At 38.0% G+C, this 17,996-nt stretch overlaps 1 protein-coding gene across 1 annotated transcript in view; it reads right to left on the minus strand.

Annotated features, from left to right (window-relative positions):
- Positions 1 to 17,996, minus strand: part of Slik (Sterile20-like kinase) — a 733,683-nt gene that overhangs the window by 217,746 nt on the left and 497,941 nt on the right. Inside the window, exon 16 of the mRNA XM_067159768.2 lies at positions 7,968 to 8,064. Within this exon, the coding sequence (XP_067015869.2) occupies positions 7,968 to 8,064 (97 nt within the window). The remainder of the gene's footprint in view (positions 1 to 7,967; positions 8,065 to 17,996) is intronic.

The following is a 17,996-nucleotide window of genomic DNA, read 5'->3' on the forward strand; positions in this document are numbered from 1 at the left end:
CTGAATGGGGGACTAGTTTACCTCCGGAATATTTTATCCGGGAGGAAGCCATCATCAGTACATCATTCATACAGAGAGAGCTGCATGTCCTCGGAAGGGTAGTTACAGCTGTAGTTTCCCGTTGCCTTCAGCCGTGTAGCAGTATCAACACAGCTAAGCCTGCTAAGGCTGCTACCCCCCTTTCGATGAACCATTCGTTAGTGTGGTCTCTCAACAGATACCCATCCGATATGGTTGCACCTGCGGCTCGGCTATCTGAATCATTGGGACACGCACGCCTCCCCACCGCGGCCAGGTCACATGGTTCGCAGAGGAGGATGACCTAAATATTCAGGGTATATTATTTGTATAATATTACAAGCTATTTATGGGTATGTATGTTTATTTCTTTAATCTCATGTGCTACATCTCTGTCCCTGGTGAATAAGCTGATCAGTCATAAAATGAACTTGTATGGTTAAACACATAATCAGATATCTCAAAATGTAGGTGCTTATACACATTCTCTATATGCGACAAGGAGAAGAGACAATGGTTACATGTTTATGCACGAATGTAGAGAATGTATAGAAGAATAAATTGGTGTAGATATCTCGTTTTTGCTAATGTAATTTAACAGCTTTTTCACAGGGGTCAGAGATATTACAAGATAAGCAAATGTGTCAGACATGTGGCTTTACATGTTATTTATGTAGCAAGAGCCAGTTACTATATCTAATTCAGAATGAGGAAATTATATTACTGACATTAAACTACATGGTATATAGGTTTCTTTTGTAAGGAAAACAGAAATGTCTGGCCGCATATATTGTACAGTTCAAACACAAATTTTTAACTACTGTTAACATTTTCTTGCAACTAATATAAAAAAAAAAAGGAAAAGAAACTTCTGATATAAAACTATAAATACAATACCTCAAATATCAATGTAATAATTACATAGTAGGAGCTTCATATTGTGTTCTGTATTGACATCAAGTATACATAATGTATAATTGAAATAATAAGTCTGTAACTTTCTAAGTAAGTATAGGAAAGCTTCACAATCACTGTAGTTAGTTTCATAAAAATATCGTAAAAATGACAGAAGATACGAATTGTTTTCCAATTAAATGCACAGAGTGAAACCACAATGCCTATTGGGCAACGTGCTAGTGCCAGCAGGAGAGTTAAATAGGCAACGGTGAATGGGATAATATAAGGAAAGATCTTCACAGAGGAAAACACAGAAGTGGTATCGTAAATAAGATTGTAGATCTCTTCAGATGATTACAAGGTTATTTAGAGGTTGTAATAAGGATGTTAAGGAGAAGGTATACAAATTACTGGTAAGACCACAATTAGAGTACGGTTGCAGTGTATGGGACCCTCGCCAGGATTACTTGATTCAAGAATTGTGAAAAATTCAAACAAAAGCAGCATGATTTGCTATGGGTGATTTCCGACAAAAGAGAAGTGTTATGAAAATGTTACAGACATTGGGCTGGGAAGATTTGGGGCTACAGAGACAAGCTGCTTGACTAACCAGCATGTTCCAAGTGGCATGGAATGACAAAAGTAGATGGATAATGTTGATTGGTATTTTTAAAAGTAGGAAAGATCGCCATATGAAAGTAATGCTGGAACTGAAGATGACCAATTGGGGCAAATATTTGTTTATAGGGACAGGAATATTTGACCAATATTCGATAAATTTTCAACCTCTTTGAAATCATTACAGAAAAGACTAGAAAAACAACTGATGAGGAACCTACTACCTGAGCAACTGCTCTAAATGCAGATCAGTGGTGATTGATTGATTGATTGATTGATTGTGAATTTCATTCATGCATTACTTTTTTTTTTGCTTTAGCGTCATGAGTGAAAATTTATGGTTAGATTTTTATATTTTACTTCTTTAAAAGAACAATGTGGTATCACATTGAGATACCTGTAAATGAACAAATTGGCACGTTCTTTGCTCACATAATTCATGGAATTAACATTTATGAGCAGGATAACTTTCCTCTTAGGAAGACTACTTTCTTCTCCCCACCACCCTCTTTTACAGTTCCCATACTTCTTGTCAGGTAGGGAAATAAATCAGTGATCTCCATTTCTTTCTGTTGTTCCATCACTATCCTGAACAATTTGGGACCAATTGTGACTCTTCACTTCACTGCTTCCTCCCCTTCACATATCCACATACCGGGGAGTTGGCCATGCGGTTAGGGGCGCGCAGCTATGAGCTTGCATCCTGGAGATAGTGGGTTTGAATCCCACTGTCAGCAGCCCTGAAGGTGGTTTTCCGTGGTTTCCCATTTTCACACCATTCAAATGTAGGGGCTGTACCTTAATTAAGGCCACAGCTGCTTCCTTCCCATTTCTAGGCCTTTCCTATGCCATCGTCACCATAAGACCTATCTGTGTCAGAGCAACGTAAAAAAAGAAAAGAAAAAAAGAAAACTTACCCACCTATTCTAAGACTTCCACTCTCCACCTTCTATCAAACAATGCTTTTGGAGTTCTTGTTTCTTGCATCCTTTTCACATTACCAAACACCTTCATCCTGAATCTTTCTACTTTATCCAGTAACTTCCCTGTTCCAAATCATCTCCATATCTTCTCATTTCTTACACAGTAAAACTTGCTCAAAACGGAACGTGTATAAAGTGGAAACTTGTCCAATGTGTACAAAAGCTATGGTCCCGGTGCATTGGATAATTATGGCTTTACATGTTATTTATGTTACATAAAGCAGAATCTAGTCAACATGGAAACAGAAAGAAATTATGAAAATAATTACTGTATAATGCGGAAATTATGCTTTAACTGTGAAATTTATTTAGGCATACCCGGTACTGCAGGTACATAAATATTTCATCAGGGGAAGAGTCAGGTGTTTACAGACCATAACCTGCTGCTCTAATGAGGTCCGGGTTTCCCAAATTCCTGGTAGAATGGGATTTAAATTTCCACTCATTGCCTGACTCTTGCCATGGTTCGTAGATCTCTATATCTTGACACACAACTCGACCCAATTGTAAGAATTACAATTAATAAACCTTTAATGTCCACCTATTCAATGCAATAATAATGTTGTTTATAGATGTAATTACAACATTCTAATTATATTCAGTACTAGTTTCGATGCGTTTTTGCGTCATCCTCAGCTGTACAAAGAAATCGGAAAAGAGGCAAATTATATAAAACTCATGATAGATATTGAATTGTGCATGATATAAAAACCCTATGAAATCTACATTAAAACAATGACACATAATAAAACCTTTTTTGAACAAGTTAAAGACTTGCGATTCAAACATATACTGAATGCTGAATAACAGTTCTCAAGTTGATTCATGTCCCTGTGGACATACAATAGTAAGCTCAATGAATTTGGTGAGTGATTCACAATAATAAAATATCTTGTGTTTTAAAACATTTTTACACCTTAATTCAACTGCGGTTCATAAACTGCGCAGTCTTCTTAAAATAATTGTGAATATTGCTGAATAAAATTTGGGTATGGCAGAATTCTTCTATATCTAAGGCCTATGAGGTGGAAACATATAAATAACTCCTTAAAATGTAAACAAGAACTATGTTTCTCAGTTCAAATGAGGAACCTGTGAAAAATCAAAAACACCCATAACAATTCGAAGCGGAAAGTTTTAAGACTCTACTCAATTATATAAATGTATGCAAGACTCACCCCATACGGCCGCAGACTGATCGTAATGTAAATAACGTGCAATAAACAATGAACAGTTCGAGTCAGATATGCATATCTGGACGGGAAAAGGGAGAGGGTCTGGTGGGCATGCCTTTAAAGCATCAACTGGGTGGCTGGAGAGTTTCAACTGGGTGGCTGGAGAGTTTCAAAACAAAACACAATATTGTATGGAATGAAGTCTGTGGCGAGTCCAAAGACGTGGATGGAAATGTAGTAGCCGAGTGGAAATCAAAGCTGCAAAATTTAATTTCTGGTTATGAATCTAAAGACATTTTCAACGCCGATGAAACAGGGTTGTTTTTTTTTAGCCTTGCCTTCAAAGTCACTTGCGCTTCGTGGGGAAAAGTGTGGTGGGGGTAAAATATCGAAAGAAAGATTTACAGTACTATTGTGTGGTAACATGGAGGGGGAAATGGAAAGTCCCTAGCAATCAGGAAATCAGCAAAATCAAGGTGTTTTAGAAACTAGGACTTGTGCAAGCTTCCGGTAACATGGAGGAGCAATGGGAAAGCCTGGATGACTAGTGCTCTAAAGGAAGAATGGCTGAACAAATTTAACTGTAGGATAAAGAAGGAAAATCGCAAAGTTATTTTTCCCAAAAATGCCACTTGTCACCCATGTGTTGCTTTCCAATGTCAAGCTAGCCTGGTTTCCACCTAACACAACCAGCACTGTTCAACCTATGGACCAAGGGTGACCATTAAATCTCACTACATGCGTTTACTGATGCAGTCACTGATCAAGAATGTTGATGCAGCTGACAATACCTACTCCCATGCATGCTCAGTTTCCATACTGGATGCTGTCAACTGGATCAGTTTGGCTATGAAGCAGATCAAACCTCAAACAGTCATAAAGTGTTTTCTAAAAGCAGAATTTGCAAAAAATGATGACGTCCGCACACCTGAGGAAGCGACTGAAAATGCTGCACTGATATCCACGCTGAGCCAACAACAGAATTTTGCATGTAATGTAGATGAATACATCCACAGCAACGACAAGCTTGCTACTCACAATAGTTTCCAGTAATCCGCTGTACAGCTTCTGAAGATCCACCGTACAGAGAACGAAGAAAATGATAATCCGAGGGATGAAGACCAGGAAGAGGAGGAGGAAAGAGAAATTCGGGAAAAAATACGCACTCATGAACAAGCTATCGAGTGTATCAGGGACATTATGAAATTTGCTGTCAAGTCAAATTCACTGCGACTTCTTGAGCTACTACACAGCGCTAAAGACTGCATTGATAAAGACATGACATCAAGGAAGATGAAACAGGTTTCTTTGTTAGACATGTGAAAGAAGGAATAATTTAACAAATACAGTATTTTGTGTAATGTGTTATACGTATACTGTCTTATACAGCATGTGTTATAGTATATATATATATATATATATATATATATATACACACACACACACACACACACACACACTGTAGTTTGTCTATTAAACATATGGAATAAGGCAGAAATTGTTCAGTTTTCATTGAGTACAGTACATACTGTACATAATATATTGAGTGTGTTATAGTGCAGGCCTATGCGAGAGTAATAAAAACCTACTGTACATCAAGATATTGTGTTACTGAGATTTGCATCACCAAAACTAGACTAATGGATCAGGGATAAGTAATTTGTGAATCTTTCTGTATAATTTTGCTCAATCCGGAAACTTGTCTAATTCAGAAAAGAACCTCAGACCCTTGCGATTCCGCTTTGAGCAAGTTTTACTGTACAATCTTCCCGCGTTTTTTCCCAACAAACTTCTTATGAACCTCCATTTCTTGAAATCCTCCTTATATGTTGTAAACCATGTTTCCACTCTATATGTGAGGATGGGCACAAAATACGGAGGGGGGGCGACGTTTCAAAAGTATGTCCAAAAATAAAAACTAATTACATGTTTGGGGTAAACCTTTTTTAATTTTTTGACATAGTCTCCTTTTAGGCTTATACACTTCGTCCAACGTTCTATTTTGTTGATCCCTTCCGAATAATAGGATTTGTCCAAGTCTGTAAAATATCCATTAGTGTTTGCAATCACCTCCTCATTTAAATAAAACCTTTGCCCGCCAGCCATTTCTTCGAATTGGGGAACAAATAGTAGTCCGAGGGAGCCAAGTCTGGAGAATAGGGGGGATGTGAAATGAGTTGGAATCCTATTTCCATTAATTTTGCGACCACAACTGCTGAGGTGTGTGCTGGTGCGTTGTCGTGATGGAAAAGGACTTTCTTGTGGGCCAATCACAGGCGTTTTTCTTGCAGCTCGGTTTTTAAATGGTCCAATAACGATGAATAATATGCACCTGTAATAGTTTTACCCTTTTCCAGATAGTCAATGAGGATTATCCCTTGTGAATCTCAAAAGACAGGCGCCATAACCTTTCCGGTTGAAGGAACGGTCTTTGCCTTTTTTGGTGCAGATTCCCCCTTGGTAACCCATTGTTTAGATTGTTGTTTGGTCTCAGGAGTATAGTAATGTATCCATGTTTCATCCACAGTGACAAAATGACACTTTAAGTCCTCTGGATTCTTCTGGAACAGCTGCAAACCATCCTTGCAACTACTTCACATGATTCCATTTTTGGTCAAGCGTGAGCAATCGTGGCACCCATCTTGCGGATAGCTTTCTCATGTCCAAATGTTTATGCAAAATATTATGTAGCCATTCAGTTGAGATGCCCACAGCACTAGCAATCTCACGCACCTTAACTCTTCTGTCATCCATCACCATATCATGGATTTGATCAACGATTTCTGGATTCGTAACCTCCACAGGCCATCCAGAACGTTCAGCGTCACTTGTGCCCATATGGCCAGTCCAAAAATTTTGAAATCGCTCATAAACTGTTCTAATTGAAGGTGCAGAGTCACCATAATGTTTATCAAGCTTCTCTTTAGTCTCCTGAGGCGTTTTGCCTTTCATAAAGTAATGTTTAATCACCACACAAAATTCTTTTTCGTCCATTTCTTGAAAATCACTCGACTTCCTTGATTCACACGAATGCCAAACACAAAGAAATAGACCAATATGGTTGAAACTTGGTGTGCGTTCATTCAAGAGATGCTACTAACTAAACATCACCTCAATACGTGCCTGTGGTGCCATCTCTTGGACTTTGCACTGACTTTTCAAACCACCTGTATATACAGCTTCCTTACATTGTATTGTTACCTGGTCATTCCATCTGCTCATATCTCCTGTGCTCTGATAAAACTTTCCTGTTAACTGCATCGTTGGAAATATAGCCATGCTCTTGTCCTTTCCGGTTCCAGCTTTCTTTTATTTCTCAATTTCATCCTTTGCAATAAGGAACAAAAGAGGCAAGAGTACACATCCTTATCGAAGACCTGCTTTTGGCTACAATTTACGACCTGCTTTTAGTTCGAACCAATCTACAATCTGTCTTTCCCTCACACTTAACAATATTAACTTACTCCTAACATATAAATAATAACAGAAACTTCACCAACTAGCGGTCGTGCTCTTATGACACAAGTTCTACTGCTAGATAATGCTCACACAGCAGCCCCTCGATATCTCACAAACTGTAGTGTATTATCTTTACTATATTTGGTCTATGCACAGTGCACACATCACTGTGTGTGACACAAGTGACATTTGCTTCTTCTATGACATATTCCGGTCTCCGTGTCAATTATTTTTACACATTTAAGTGAATAGAGGTTTTTGTGATGGTTAAGGAAAACAGAAGCATAAAAACACAACAGATATTTGGTTTTGCACAAAATTCTACTGTTAAACATGCTGGGGAACAGAGGAAAACAATACAGGAATCTCACAGTTTAATGCAAGCAGAACATGGCTGTGCAGATTTATGAAGAGGAAGGAATGACCTTTCTCTTTGAAAGTGGACATCTGTACACCAACCATTTCCAAAGGGCCATACTGAAAAAGAGGTGAAATTCCATTGGTATTTTAGATTCACAATTAAATCTGTGTAATTTCTCTCCCCTTGTCCCAAGGCAGGAAAATTATGAGATTAAAATTAGTACTTATTCTCTGAAGTTTTAGATTTAAGCTATGTGAAATGAGACACTTGCCTTAAATTACTGAATCTTCACAAAGACTGTTGGTACAATTTTTCTAAAGAAACAATGGCTCTTTAATATGTACTGTAGTTGTCTTAGTTCACACAGCTTAAACCTACAAAAGTACTGAGTCTAAGATCTATTTAGTGCATGAAGATGAGGATTCTGGGGCATGACAAAAATTGATCAAAACGTACCTGTTGCTCTTTAGCAAACTGTGCCTTGAAGGAAAGATCTTGGAACTGCTTTTGTTCCATCTTTTGCAGCATTTTTAACTCCCTAAGCTCCTGCTTCCTAAAATAAAAAGGATGCTACAATTAAACAACATCAACACACAATGAAATGAAATGACGTATGGCTTTTAGTGCCGGAAGTGCCCGAGGACATGTTTGGCTCGCCAGGTTCAGGTCTTTTGATTTGACACCCGTAGGTGACCTGCACATCATGATGATGAAATGATGAAGACGACACATACACCCAGTCCCCGTGCCAGAGAAATTAACCACTGATGGTTAAAATTCCCGACCCTGCCAGGAATCGAACCCGGGACCCCTGTGACCAACGGCCAGCACGCTAACCATTCAGCCATGAAGCCGGACATCAACACACAATAACTCATATTCACAGAAGGTATAAATACAAAAATTATTACTTAAAGTGACTGGGTTGTTTGTGATAATTAAAACTATTCCTTACCAGTTTTAACTCAGTTTATTTAGAACTGTTAGGTTCTTCAGTTTGTCAAGACTAATTTATGAATAAAGAAATGTATAAACTACCTGAAAAAGAAAACATATAACAGAATTATACTGGGAAAAGAAACAACTTATTTATAAACAGAATTCAATTTTTATAACTCTGTTATATGTTTTCTTTTTCAGGAGCTTATAAATTTGTTCGTTCATAAATCAGTTTTGACAGACTGAAGAACCTAACAGTTATAAAATAAAGTGACTGTATCATCCTTCAATAGTGGGGGTCATATGAGGTGAAGTGAATGGAAGAGGACAGGTTAAAGGACTTAACCATGGAGGTTAACAGAATCAGGGGAGACCAAGGGGACAAATGGTTAGCTCAGATTTTAATCATTTGAAGAAATAAGATATGGAACTAAATGAGTATGCAGAGTTAGTTCGAAACTGAGGATTGTGGAGGTGCTTATATAATTTATGAAGGCTGGCGGAGACATATTGAAAGATATAACAGTATTTAATGATTATGTTCAATACTTATAGTAATTATGTAGGGTGTATAAGGTATTTAAGAACACATTACAGGCAGTACGAAAAACAACTATCTGATGAATAACTAAACAAATTGATGGAAAACTTGGTACAAAATTGCAGGAATGGATGGATGGAGTAGTTTCTTTAATGAAACCAACCAACTTTAGCTACAACAGCTTCAATGTGGGATTGTTAGCTGCAATAGCAGCTTCAATGCAGGACTACATGAGTTGACATAACTAGCATGGTCTTTATTGATTAGGAATCTATTCAGGTAATGGTGGATTTTAGAGTATCAGTTGTATTGTGAGAATAGTGCTCAACAAACCATTGAAGGATGTCACACACAAACAATCTAGGGAATTAGGTCTGGAGAGTTAGCTGTGACCACATGTATGGTATGTTGTAGTCAATGCATACTAGCCACCACACAAACTTGGGTCACCACAACTTTGTGCGCAGATGCAGAGTCCTGTTGAAATGCACACACAGTGTAATGGAATTTGATGGGGAACTGGCTTACTGAGGAAGGAAAGAAAGAAAGAAAGAAAGAAAGAAAGAAAGAAAGAAAGAAAGAAAGAAAGTAGAACGCACTGAGTCAGCAAAGACGTGTGTCCAGGCTTGTTAATAGTTAATGATATTTGGATATATACATACATACATACATACATACATACATACATACATACATATCCCACGTCGTTCCATCTTAAGCGATGGGTCGGCAAACGAGGCTTCTCCACCAGTTGCGGTCCCTGAACTTCTCTCCTTCTTCAATGCTTTCCAAAGTATGTCCTCTCTGTTGAATGTCAATCTTCACCATGTCCTTGTACCTGAGTCTTGGTCGCCCTCTTGGTCTTTTGTCTTCAAGTTTTAGATCATACATTTTTTTGGGTAATCTTTTATCACCCATTCGTCGCATATGTCCATACCATCTCAGTCGCTGCACTGTTAGTTTGTCCTGCAGTCTTACAACTTGAGCCTGCTTGCGGATTTCCTCATTACGGACTCTGTCCCTCCGTGTTTTGCCGGTCATGCTACGGACAAATTTCATTTCTGCTGCCTGGATTCTACTAACATCTTTGTTTCTCATGGTGCATGTTTCGCAACCATAGATCAGGACTGATATGTAATAAGTTTCATATATGACTCTCTTACATTTTGTTGGTATTTTCTTGTTCCATATTATGTCTTTAACTATTTTGTAAAAGTTGCTACCTGCCTGAATTCTGTGGGAAATATCCTTATCTATAGAACCAGTATCAGAGATAACACTTCCAAGATATTTGAATTGATGGTTCATCTGTAGCTGTTTCCCCCTCCATTTCAATGTGTCCCATTGGTTGCCCGTATCTCTTCATGACCATAACCTCACTCTTCTCTTGGCTGAACATGAGTCCATATTCTTTAGCAGATTCTGCCCAGGAGTTTATTTGTCCTTGAAGATCTTCTTTAGTCTCCCCACAAGCATAATATGCGAACAATATAACTTTCATTTTCTTACCTCCAATGGTTTGGTGAACTTTTCTCTGAATCTCGTTCATCACAGTGATGAAAAGAAGAGACAGAAGAGCACCCTGTCTTAACCCAGATTTTATATCAAAGGTTTCAGTCATTCCTACAGGTGTTTTGACTTTGCTTTGGGTATCTTCATACAAATTCTTGATCCGGTGTATCATGTCATCCTGTATTCCAATTTCTTCAGTGCTTCCCATACCTTCTCTCTATTCACTGCATCAAATGCTTTCTTGATATCCAGAAAGGCTAACCACAAATCTCAGTTGTGTTCATAGTATTTTTCCATTAACTGACAGACTGTAAAGATTAAATCACTTGTTGATCTCTCCTTCCTGAATCCATACTGTTCTTCGAAGAGGTTCTCTTCAATAAGGGGTCTGATTTTACGCTCTATAATTCTTTCATAAAGTTTACCAACTTGAGATGTTAAAGTGATGCCTCTATAGTTGGAACATTTCTTTCTGTCTGCTTTCTTGAAGACTGGAATTATGATGCCTGTTTTCCAATCGATTGCTATGTCCCCTTCTTTCCAGATCTTAGGAAAGAGTCTGTAGATCCAATGTTTTCCAGAAATGCCCATTGCCTTGATCTATTCTCCATTAATTTCATCAGCCCCTGCTGATTTTCCAGTTTTGATGTATTTCCAGGCATATTCTACATCATTCCATGTTAATTCTAATCTGTTATCAGAGGCAGACTTGCAGGAGGTAGTACCGGTACTGTCTTTTTGTGTAGGCTGCATGCAATTCACATTTAGTAATTCATCAAAGTCCTCGAAGTCTCTTTGATCTTCTCATCTTCAGTGATCATATTTTCATTATCATCTTTTAGGTATTTGGAGTGTTCTTTATCTTTTTTTCTATTTTTCATCATCCCATATAATATTTTTTTATTACCATTAACATCCTCTTTCAATTCATCACTCCACTTGTTCAACCACTTCTCTCGTTCTTCTGTAACAACTTTGTTTGCTTGTTTTTTAGCAACCCTGTATAGTTCCTTATTATGATCAGTCCGGTTCTTGAAATATTTTCTGAACATGTTGTTCTTGTTCAGGACAGCAGTTCTTGTTCTGTCGTTCCACCATGGAGTTTCCTTCCATCTTCTTGTGTCACTGGTTCGTCCACAAACGTTCTCAGTTATCATTACTAGATTTTCTTTCAGATCCTTCCATTCCTCCTCAACTGTTCTTTCATCTGTCTTTGGTATCACTGTTTTGGTGTTTTCTTGGAACTCTATTATTCTATCATTGTCCTTCAGCTTCCAGGTCTTGAGTTTCTTTACCTGTGTGGTTCTTACTTCTTTTAACTTGTTAAACTTTAAGTATCCAATGAGGAGACTATGATCACTTTCCAGGGAGACACTAGGAATCACTTTTACATCTAACAGTCTATTTTGTAGTTTTTTCTCGATCAAAAAGTAATCTATAAGAGATTCACTTTTTCCATCCCATCCATATCTTGTGACCTTATGGCTTTTTTGTTTTTGATACCATGAGTTCCCTATTATAAGGTTGTTCCTCAGGCAGAGGCCAAGTACTCTAGTTCCTTCTGGGTTTCGTGGACCCCATTCATGTGCTCCTAGAATACTTTCATATCCGTCTCTCACAGTTCCTACTTGAGCATTCATATCCCCTATGAAAATTGTTCCATCTCCTCTTATTCTTTCCTCTATGTCTTCTTCAAAATGTTCTTTTTCTTCATCTTCACAACCAGTCTGTGGTGCATAGCAATGAATGATGTTGATGTTCTGGGAAGAATCCAATTTCAGCATTATGTGAAGAATCCGATCAGAAACATATTTTACCTCTACTACATGATCTTTCATTTGATGATCCATAACAACACCAACTCCATTTTTTGCTTAATCTCCACCTGACCAAAATAGATGGTATCCCTCTCTGAGTTCCTTAGATCCTTTTCCCTTCCACTTGGTTTCACTGAGTCCCAGTATGTTCATGTTCCTTGTTTTCATTAAGTCTACACATTCCTCTATTTTGCCAGTTAGTGTCAGAATGTTTAGCGTGGCAATTTTGATTTCAGTCTCATATCGAGTTTTGTGTGTTCTCCTCTTTGGTTGTGATGGAGCATCGGGTATTGAACCGTCATTAATATCATTACCAATGAGGGAACTTGAGTCATTATTCTAGTGATTACAATATTTCCATCCGAGGCCTCGTTTAGTTTTGAAAGCAATTCCAAATTATTCAGAAGCTGACTTGCTGGGCCTATCACTTCCGAAGATTTTTCTGTTGGGGTTATCTCCCTTAGCCTTTAATAGTCCCCTATCAACCTGCAAGGCAGAAGGCCCTGAGTCAGATCTCAGGGATCAGATATTGCCTCTTCCGCCAGATCCGCCGTACCAGTGATTTTCACTTCCGCCTTGACTGATTCAGATACAAATGAAATACTGTGTATCATAATACCGTATATGTAATAATACAGCACAGTGATAACAACACTCATTAACAAATCATTATATTTAGACCAAACTCGTGGCTTTTGGTACATGGTACTACATACAGTACAGTCTCGTTAATGCTAACTAATTGGGGCCGGAGTCTGTTCAGATTATGAAATTTTTGGATTAACCAGAAAATATTTTCTAATAATAATGGTATTTGTTCTATGTCCCGCTAACTACTTTTACGGTTTCTAGAGACACCGAGGTGGCAGGATTCTCTCCCGCAGAAGTTCTTTTACATGCCAGTAAATCTACTTGTAGCTATGGTAGAAAAAGAATCTGGAGTTGATGAAGAGCAGAGTGACGACGAAGAAGACCACAATGAAAAACTAGTGTCACATTCAGATGCCGCGACCGCCTTAGAACTTGCCGTATGCTACGTCGAGCAACACTTCGCTGCTACGCCCATGGATGTGATGTTTATGAGATACTAGTTTAACACTGCATCTTCGAGTAGGTTCCAATCACTACGGCAAAAGAAACTAACAGACTTTGTAAAGATAAACGACCAGTGATTGATGGTTCATGATGTGTAATTGTGTTTACATTAAGTTATCCTAGTAAAATATGACTAATAAAATGCAAGTAAATCTTCATTCTGTAATATGTTCTTTCATTTCAATAAGGAGAATTTTCTTTAAAAAATTAATTATTTCGGTTCGGATCAACCGGACTTTCGAATTAACGGGACTCTAGTGTATATCAATCTGTATAGTCGAGCTTCATGATTATGCTGATACAGGTAAGCTCTAAATAATATTTAAAAGTACTGTAAACTGTACTGTTTTGTGGAATGGTGGTGGTGATGATTGGCATTTAAAGGCAAAAAAAAAAAAAATTGTGTGTCTCACTGCTGCCTTCCAAGAAGTATAGATAATTAAAAGAAGGGTGGGGTAATTTTCTGTTAGTAGCAGGCCACTAGCTGCTAGAAAAGGATTTACTGCCAGTCAGTATTGACTTTGATTATAGAGAATTAGTTTGTATAAACAGTAAATGGATAAATTTGTGATATGGGAACATAGTAGAAAGGTCGTTACTTTCTTCATCATTGGAAAGGTCTGGTAAAAGCTGTGAGCTGAAAAGAAAGAAAATATACTGTTTTCAAAGTGTGTAGGAAGAAGAATTTCTAGTTGTTGAAAAACGGTGATAATACAGGGAAAACTTGTATTTTGTATCAGGTTTTAGGAAAGCAAATTGTAAAAGACACTATATTGTTTTTCAATAAACTTTTGTCAGTGAATATCCGCTAGGAACAGAAGCAAGGGCTCAACAGGTTCATGAATTAAATTACAGCTACAGGCTCCGTGCGCTGATGGGAGAAATGCACTGCTGCACTGCGAGTGGCAAACTTTGTAAGTTAATGTATTTCACAGTGCACATATCCTCTGTCATCTCACCGCGTGCTGCCATGGCCGACTAAATAATAACAGTGGGATTTCAGAGTGTTTTATGCAACAACAATTGGCCAAATTATCCCAAATTTGCAGAAAGTGGTCATGTAATGAATTTACAAGAAAAACAGTTTGCAGGAAATAGCAACAGAACAATAAAGACAGTAGTGTTCATATACACATTCAACAATGCTGTCCTAAGAAAAATATCCTTGGTCTATTTCTAATACGATATCATGTTAGCGTAGGTTAATGTTGCTAGGGAGGCAATTAATTTTAAATTTTAATTATAAAAATAAGCATGTTTTCTAAGGAAGGACTTGGTAACCATCGTTATTGTTTCATGAAGGCGAATAATTGTTTCCATAAAATGTAAGCATATTTCAGCTGTTGTTTATGTAGTTTGCTCAGAACATGTCACCTCACGTACTGATCGATCGTGTGAATTGTCTCAACCTTGCATCTTAAACGTAGGGACCGGGCAAGTTGGCCGTGCGGTTAGGGGTGCGCAGCTGTGAGCTTGCATCCGGGAGATAGCGGGTTCGAACCCCACTGTCAGCAGCCCTAAAGATGATTATCCATGGTTTCCCATTTTCACACCAGGCAAATGCTGGGCCTGTACCTTAATTAAGGCCATGACCACTTGCTTCTCATTCTTAGGCCTTTCCTATCCCATTGTTGCCATAAGACCTATCTGTGTCGGTGCGACATAAAGCAGATAGCAAACGTAGGGAAAGAGAACTACAACAAGGGCAACAGAGTGGAGGACCTTTTTCTGATAAAAACGCTCAGGCTTGATGTTGGACCTAATGAAATTCCTGATATTGAAACTGCATGCACACTATCAAAAATTATGCACGAGAAGAAAAGTTCAGAATCACTTAAAGTTGCCAATAAGTCATTTATATTGTGTGTCTGTATTTACAACATGATCAAGTCCACCTCTGTAACATAATGGTTGGCGCTACAAGTTGCCTTCCTCGGGGGCCTGAGCTTGAACCCTGACACTGCCAGAAACTTAAGATTGGCATGATGGTTGGTATGTGGTTAAAACAGTGCATGCAGCTCATTTCCTTTAGGGGTGTGCTTGAAAAGAAATGCACCACCTCGGGACGAGGACATGAATTTACGGATGTAAAATACAGTATTTCTGTGAGCCATTGATATTGCGTAATGGAGGCCTATTTCTGTAATTACATTTGTCTACTGCCTTTCCAAATCCATTTTGTTAGTTTGTAATGGAATACTACAAAATTTCACACTTTGGTCTGTAGTACAGTATGGTATACTTTTATTATGATTATTCTACTGGCTATGATGAAGACTATGGCAATACAATACAACGTGTATCTATTATGATGTGTTTGCTCTATAAAAGATGGCCTACTGCAGCTTGCTTTGCAGATATAACATTGCTATAATACTTTGTTTCTAACTGTTAACCTATTTATAAAACTGTTAAAATATATGTTGTAAAGAGTTTTGTATTAAATAAAATGTATAAATCCTGAATTACACCTTTGTATCACAGTATCTATTAGTGCAGCCAACAAGCATGTAGTTCTGCCAGAAAATTATGACATTAAAAAAATGTCATCTGAAGGCAGCATTGTACAATGATTCTTCTTCTACTTACTCTCCTTCTTAATTTATTTACTGGGTTCCACTTCCGCGTTATACCCAGGAACTAGTCGTTTTATCGAGCAAAGCCTAAACTATGAAGGATGATATATTAATAGCAACAGGGGTGGGGGGGGGGGAAGATAAGAAATTAGCATAAAGAACATACGTAGGTATTATATACTTTGTCAAAAACAACACAAAACATGGGATAAAGAATTTACAGGGACACAAGGTTCTACTCTTCACGTCAGTGCGATCCATCACAGCAGTTATCTATATCACAAACATGACCGGATCAACAAGTAGGGAATGTGGTCTTACATTCTAATAATGGTTTTAGACAAGAACATAGAGAGGGATTCAGCAATAGAGGGCCATTGTAAAATGACTGAATATATGTATGTAAACATCACACATATTCCAGCTTCTTAAGGTCAGCTGTTCATGAAGGTACCCCTAAGTAGTTCTCGTAATTTCCACCCGCAGCAGCACATTGCTATACGCACGGAGCCTATAGGGACAATGAAAATATTTTGCATCCACCAACAACATAAAGAAACTTTCAACTGACGTGTGTATAGATGTCTCTCCCCGACTTGTCCAGAATGAATTAAACAAAAAACTCGAGTGCCATGAAAAAGAAATGAAACATCTCAAAGAAGAAGCTGAGGCAAAGTGTGACTCCCTGGAACAGTACCAAAGGAGGTCAATTTTACATCTGTTTGGTATTGCTGAAAGTGACGGTGAGAACACAGACAACATTGCAGTGAGCCTCTGCAAAAAACTGGAGGCCAAGGTAACCAAAACTGACATTGACAGGAGCCACAGAGTAGGACTGAAGGTGCCCAGGAAACCTCGGCCCATCGTTGTGAAGTTCACGTCCTCCCAGTTCAGGTAAGAGGTTTTCACACGGAAGTGCCAATTAACAGGAACACCTACCATGAAACGGGAGGACTTGACTGCAACTCATCTAGCAATTTTGAAGGCAGTTATCACTGTTCATGGACTTAGGAACACTTGGACTGATCACGGGGATGTCATGGTTAAGTTGGCAGATGGTACAAGGCGTTGTATCAACTGCATGTGTGATATACCTAGATTATAATCTGCAAACATCACTACAGAACTACATTCGCTTTTAATGTGAGTACCGAAATATTGTCTTCCCTTGCTTTCATAGCAGGAATACACTACACTTAACTTTCACGTTTTCTCTCTCTCTCATCCTCTCTCCCATAACACACTTTCACAGTTTTTACTATATCAGGTACCTGTTTTCCAAGTATAACATAGCTAGTTCAAACCCTGTAATTTAAACTGAGATTCATTGTGTGATTTACCTCGTATAAGTTGTCTGTAGTGCCTTTGAGTATGGCGAGCCCACCGTAACAATAGCCTATATGGATAAAGCAGATATGGTGCCTCGGAAGTGGAGACGAACCATATCTACCCCTATCCGGCTACAGCTGGATAAAGGGAAATGATAATGGTGATGGAATTTGTCTGTAGTGTGTTCTGTCATTGTTATTAGCCTCGCATTGTCTTTTATTGCACATTATAAATTTCATATTAGAGCCTGTATTATCAAAGTAACATCTTGTGAAAATTTGAATTTATAATTCCACCTTTACAATTCTGTAACTGTCTTTATTAAAATACTACATTAGATTAGACTCGTGATACATGTTTTGTTTATGAAATCACTAACTTGTTCAAGAAACACAACACCAAAGTTGCTTTCTCAACCAACAACAACACAAAACTTAAGTTCTTTAATCACAATAAAGCTAATAAACTTAAAGATGACGAATTCCAGGAATCTGGCATTTATAAGCTAACATGTACTCAGTATTTAAAAAAAAAAACGTGGGACAATCCGGAAGGAGCTTCTTAATTAGATATCAAGAACACGTCAATGCAAAAAAATACAGAAGATTCTCTGCCATGGGAAATCATATGAAAGAGACTAACTACAAATTCACTAATATCAGACAGGACCTTCAAA

The sequence above is a fragment of the Anabrus simplex genome, chromosome 1 (assembly GCF_040414725.1).
Source record: "Anabrus simplex isolate iqAnaSimp1 chromosome 1, ASM4041472v1, whole genome shotgun sequence".
NCBI classification, from domain to species: Eukaryota; Metazoa; Arthropoda; class Insecta; order Orthoptera; family Tettigoniidae; genus Anabrus; species Anabrus simplex.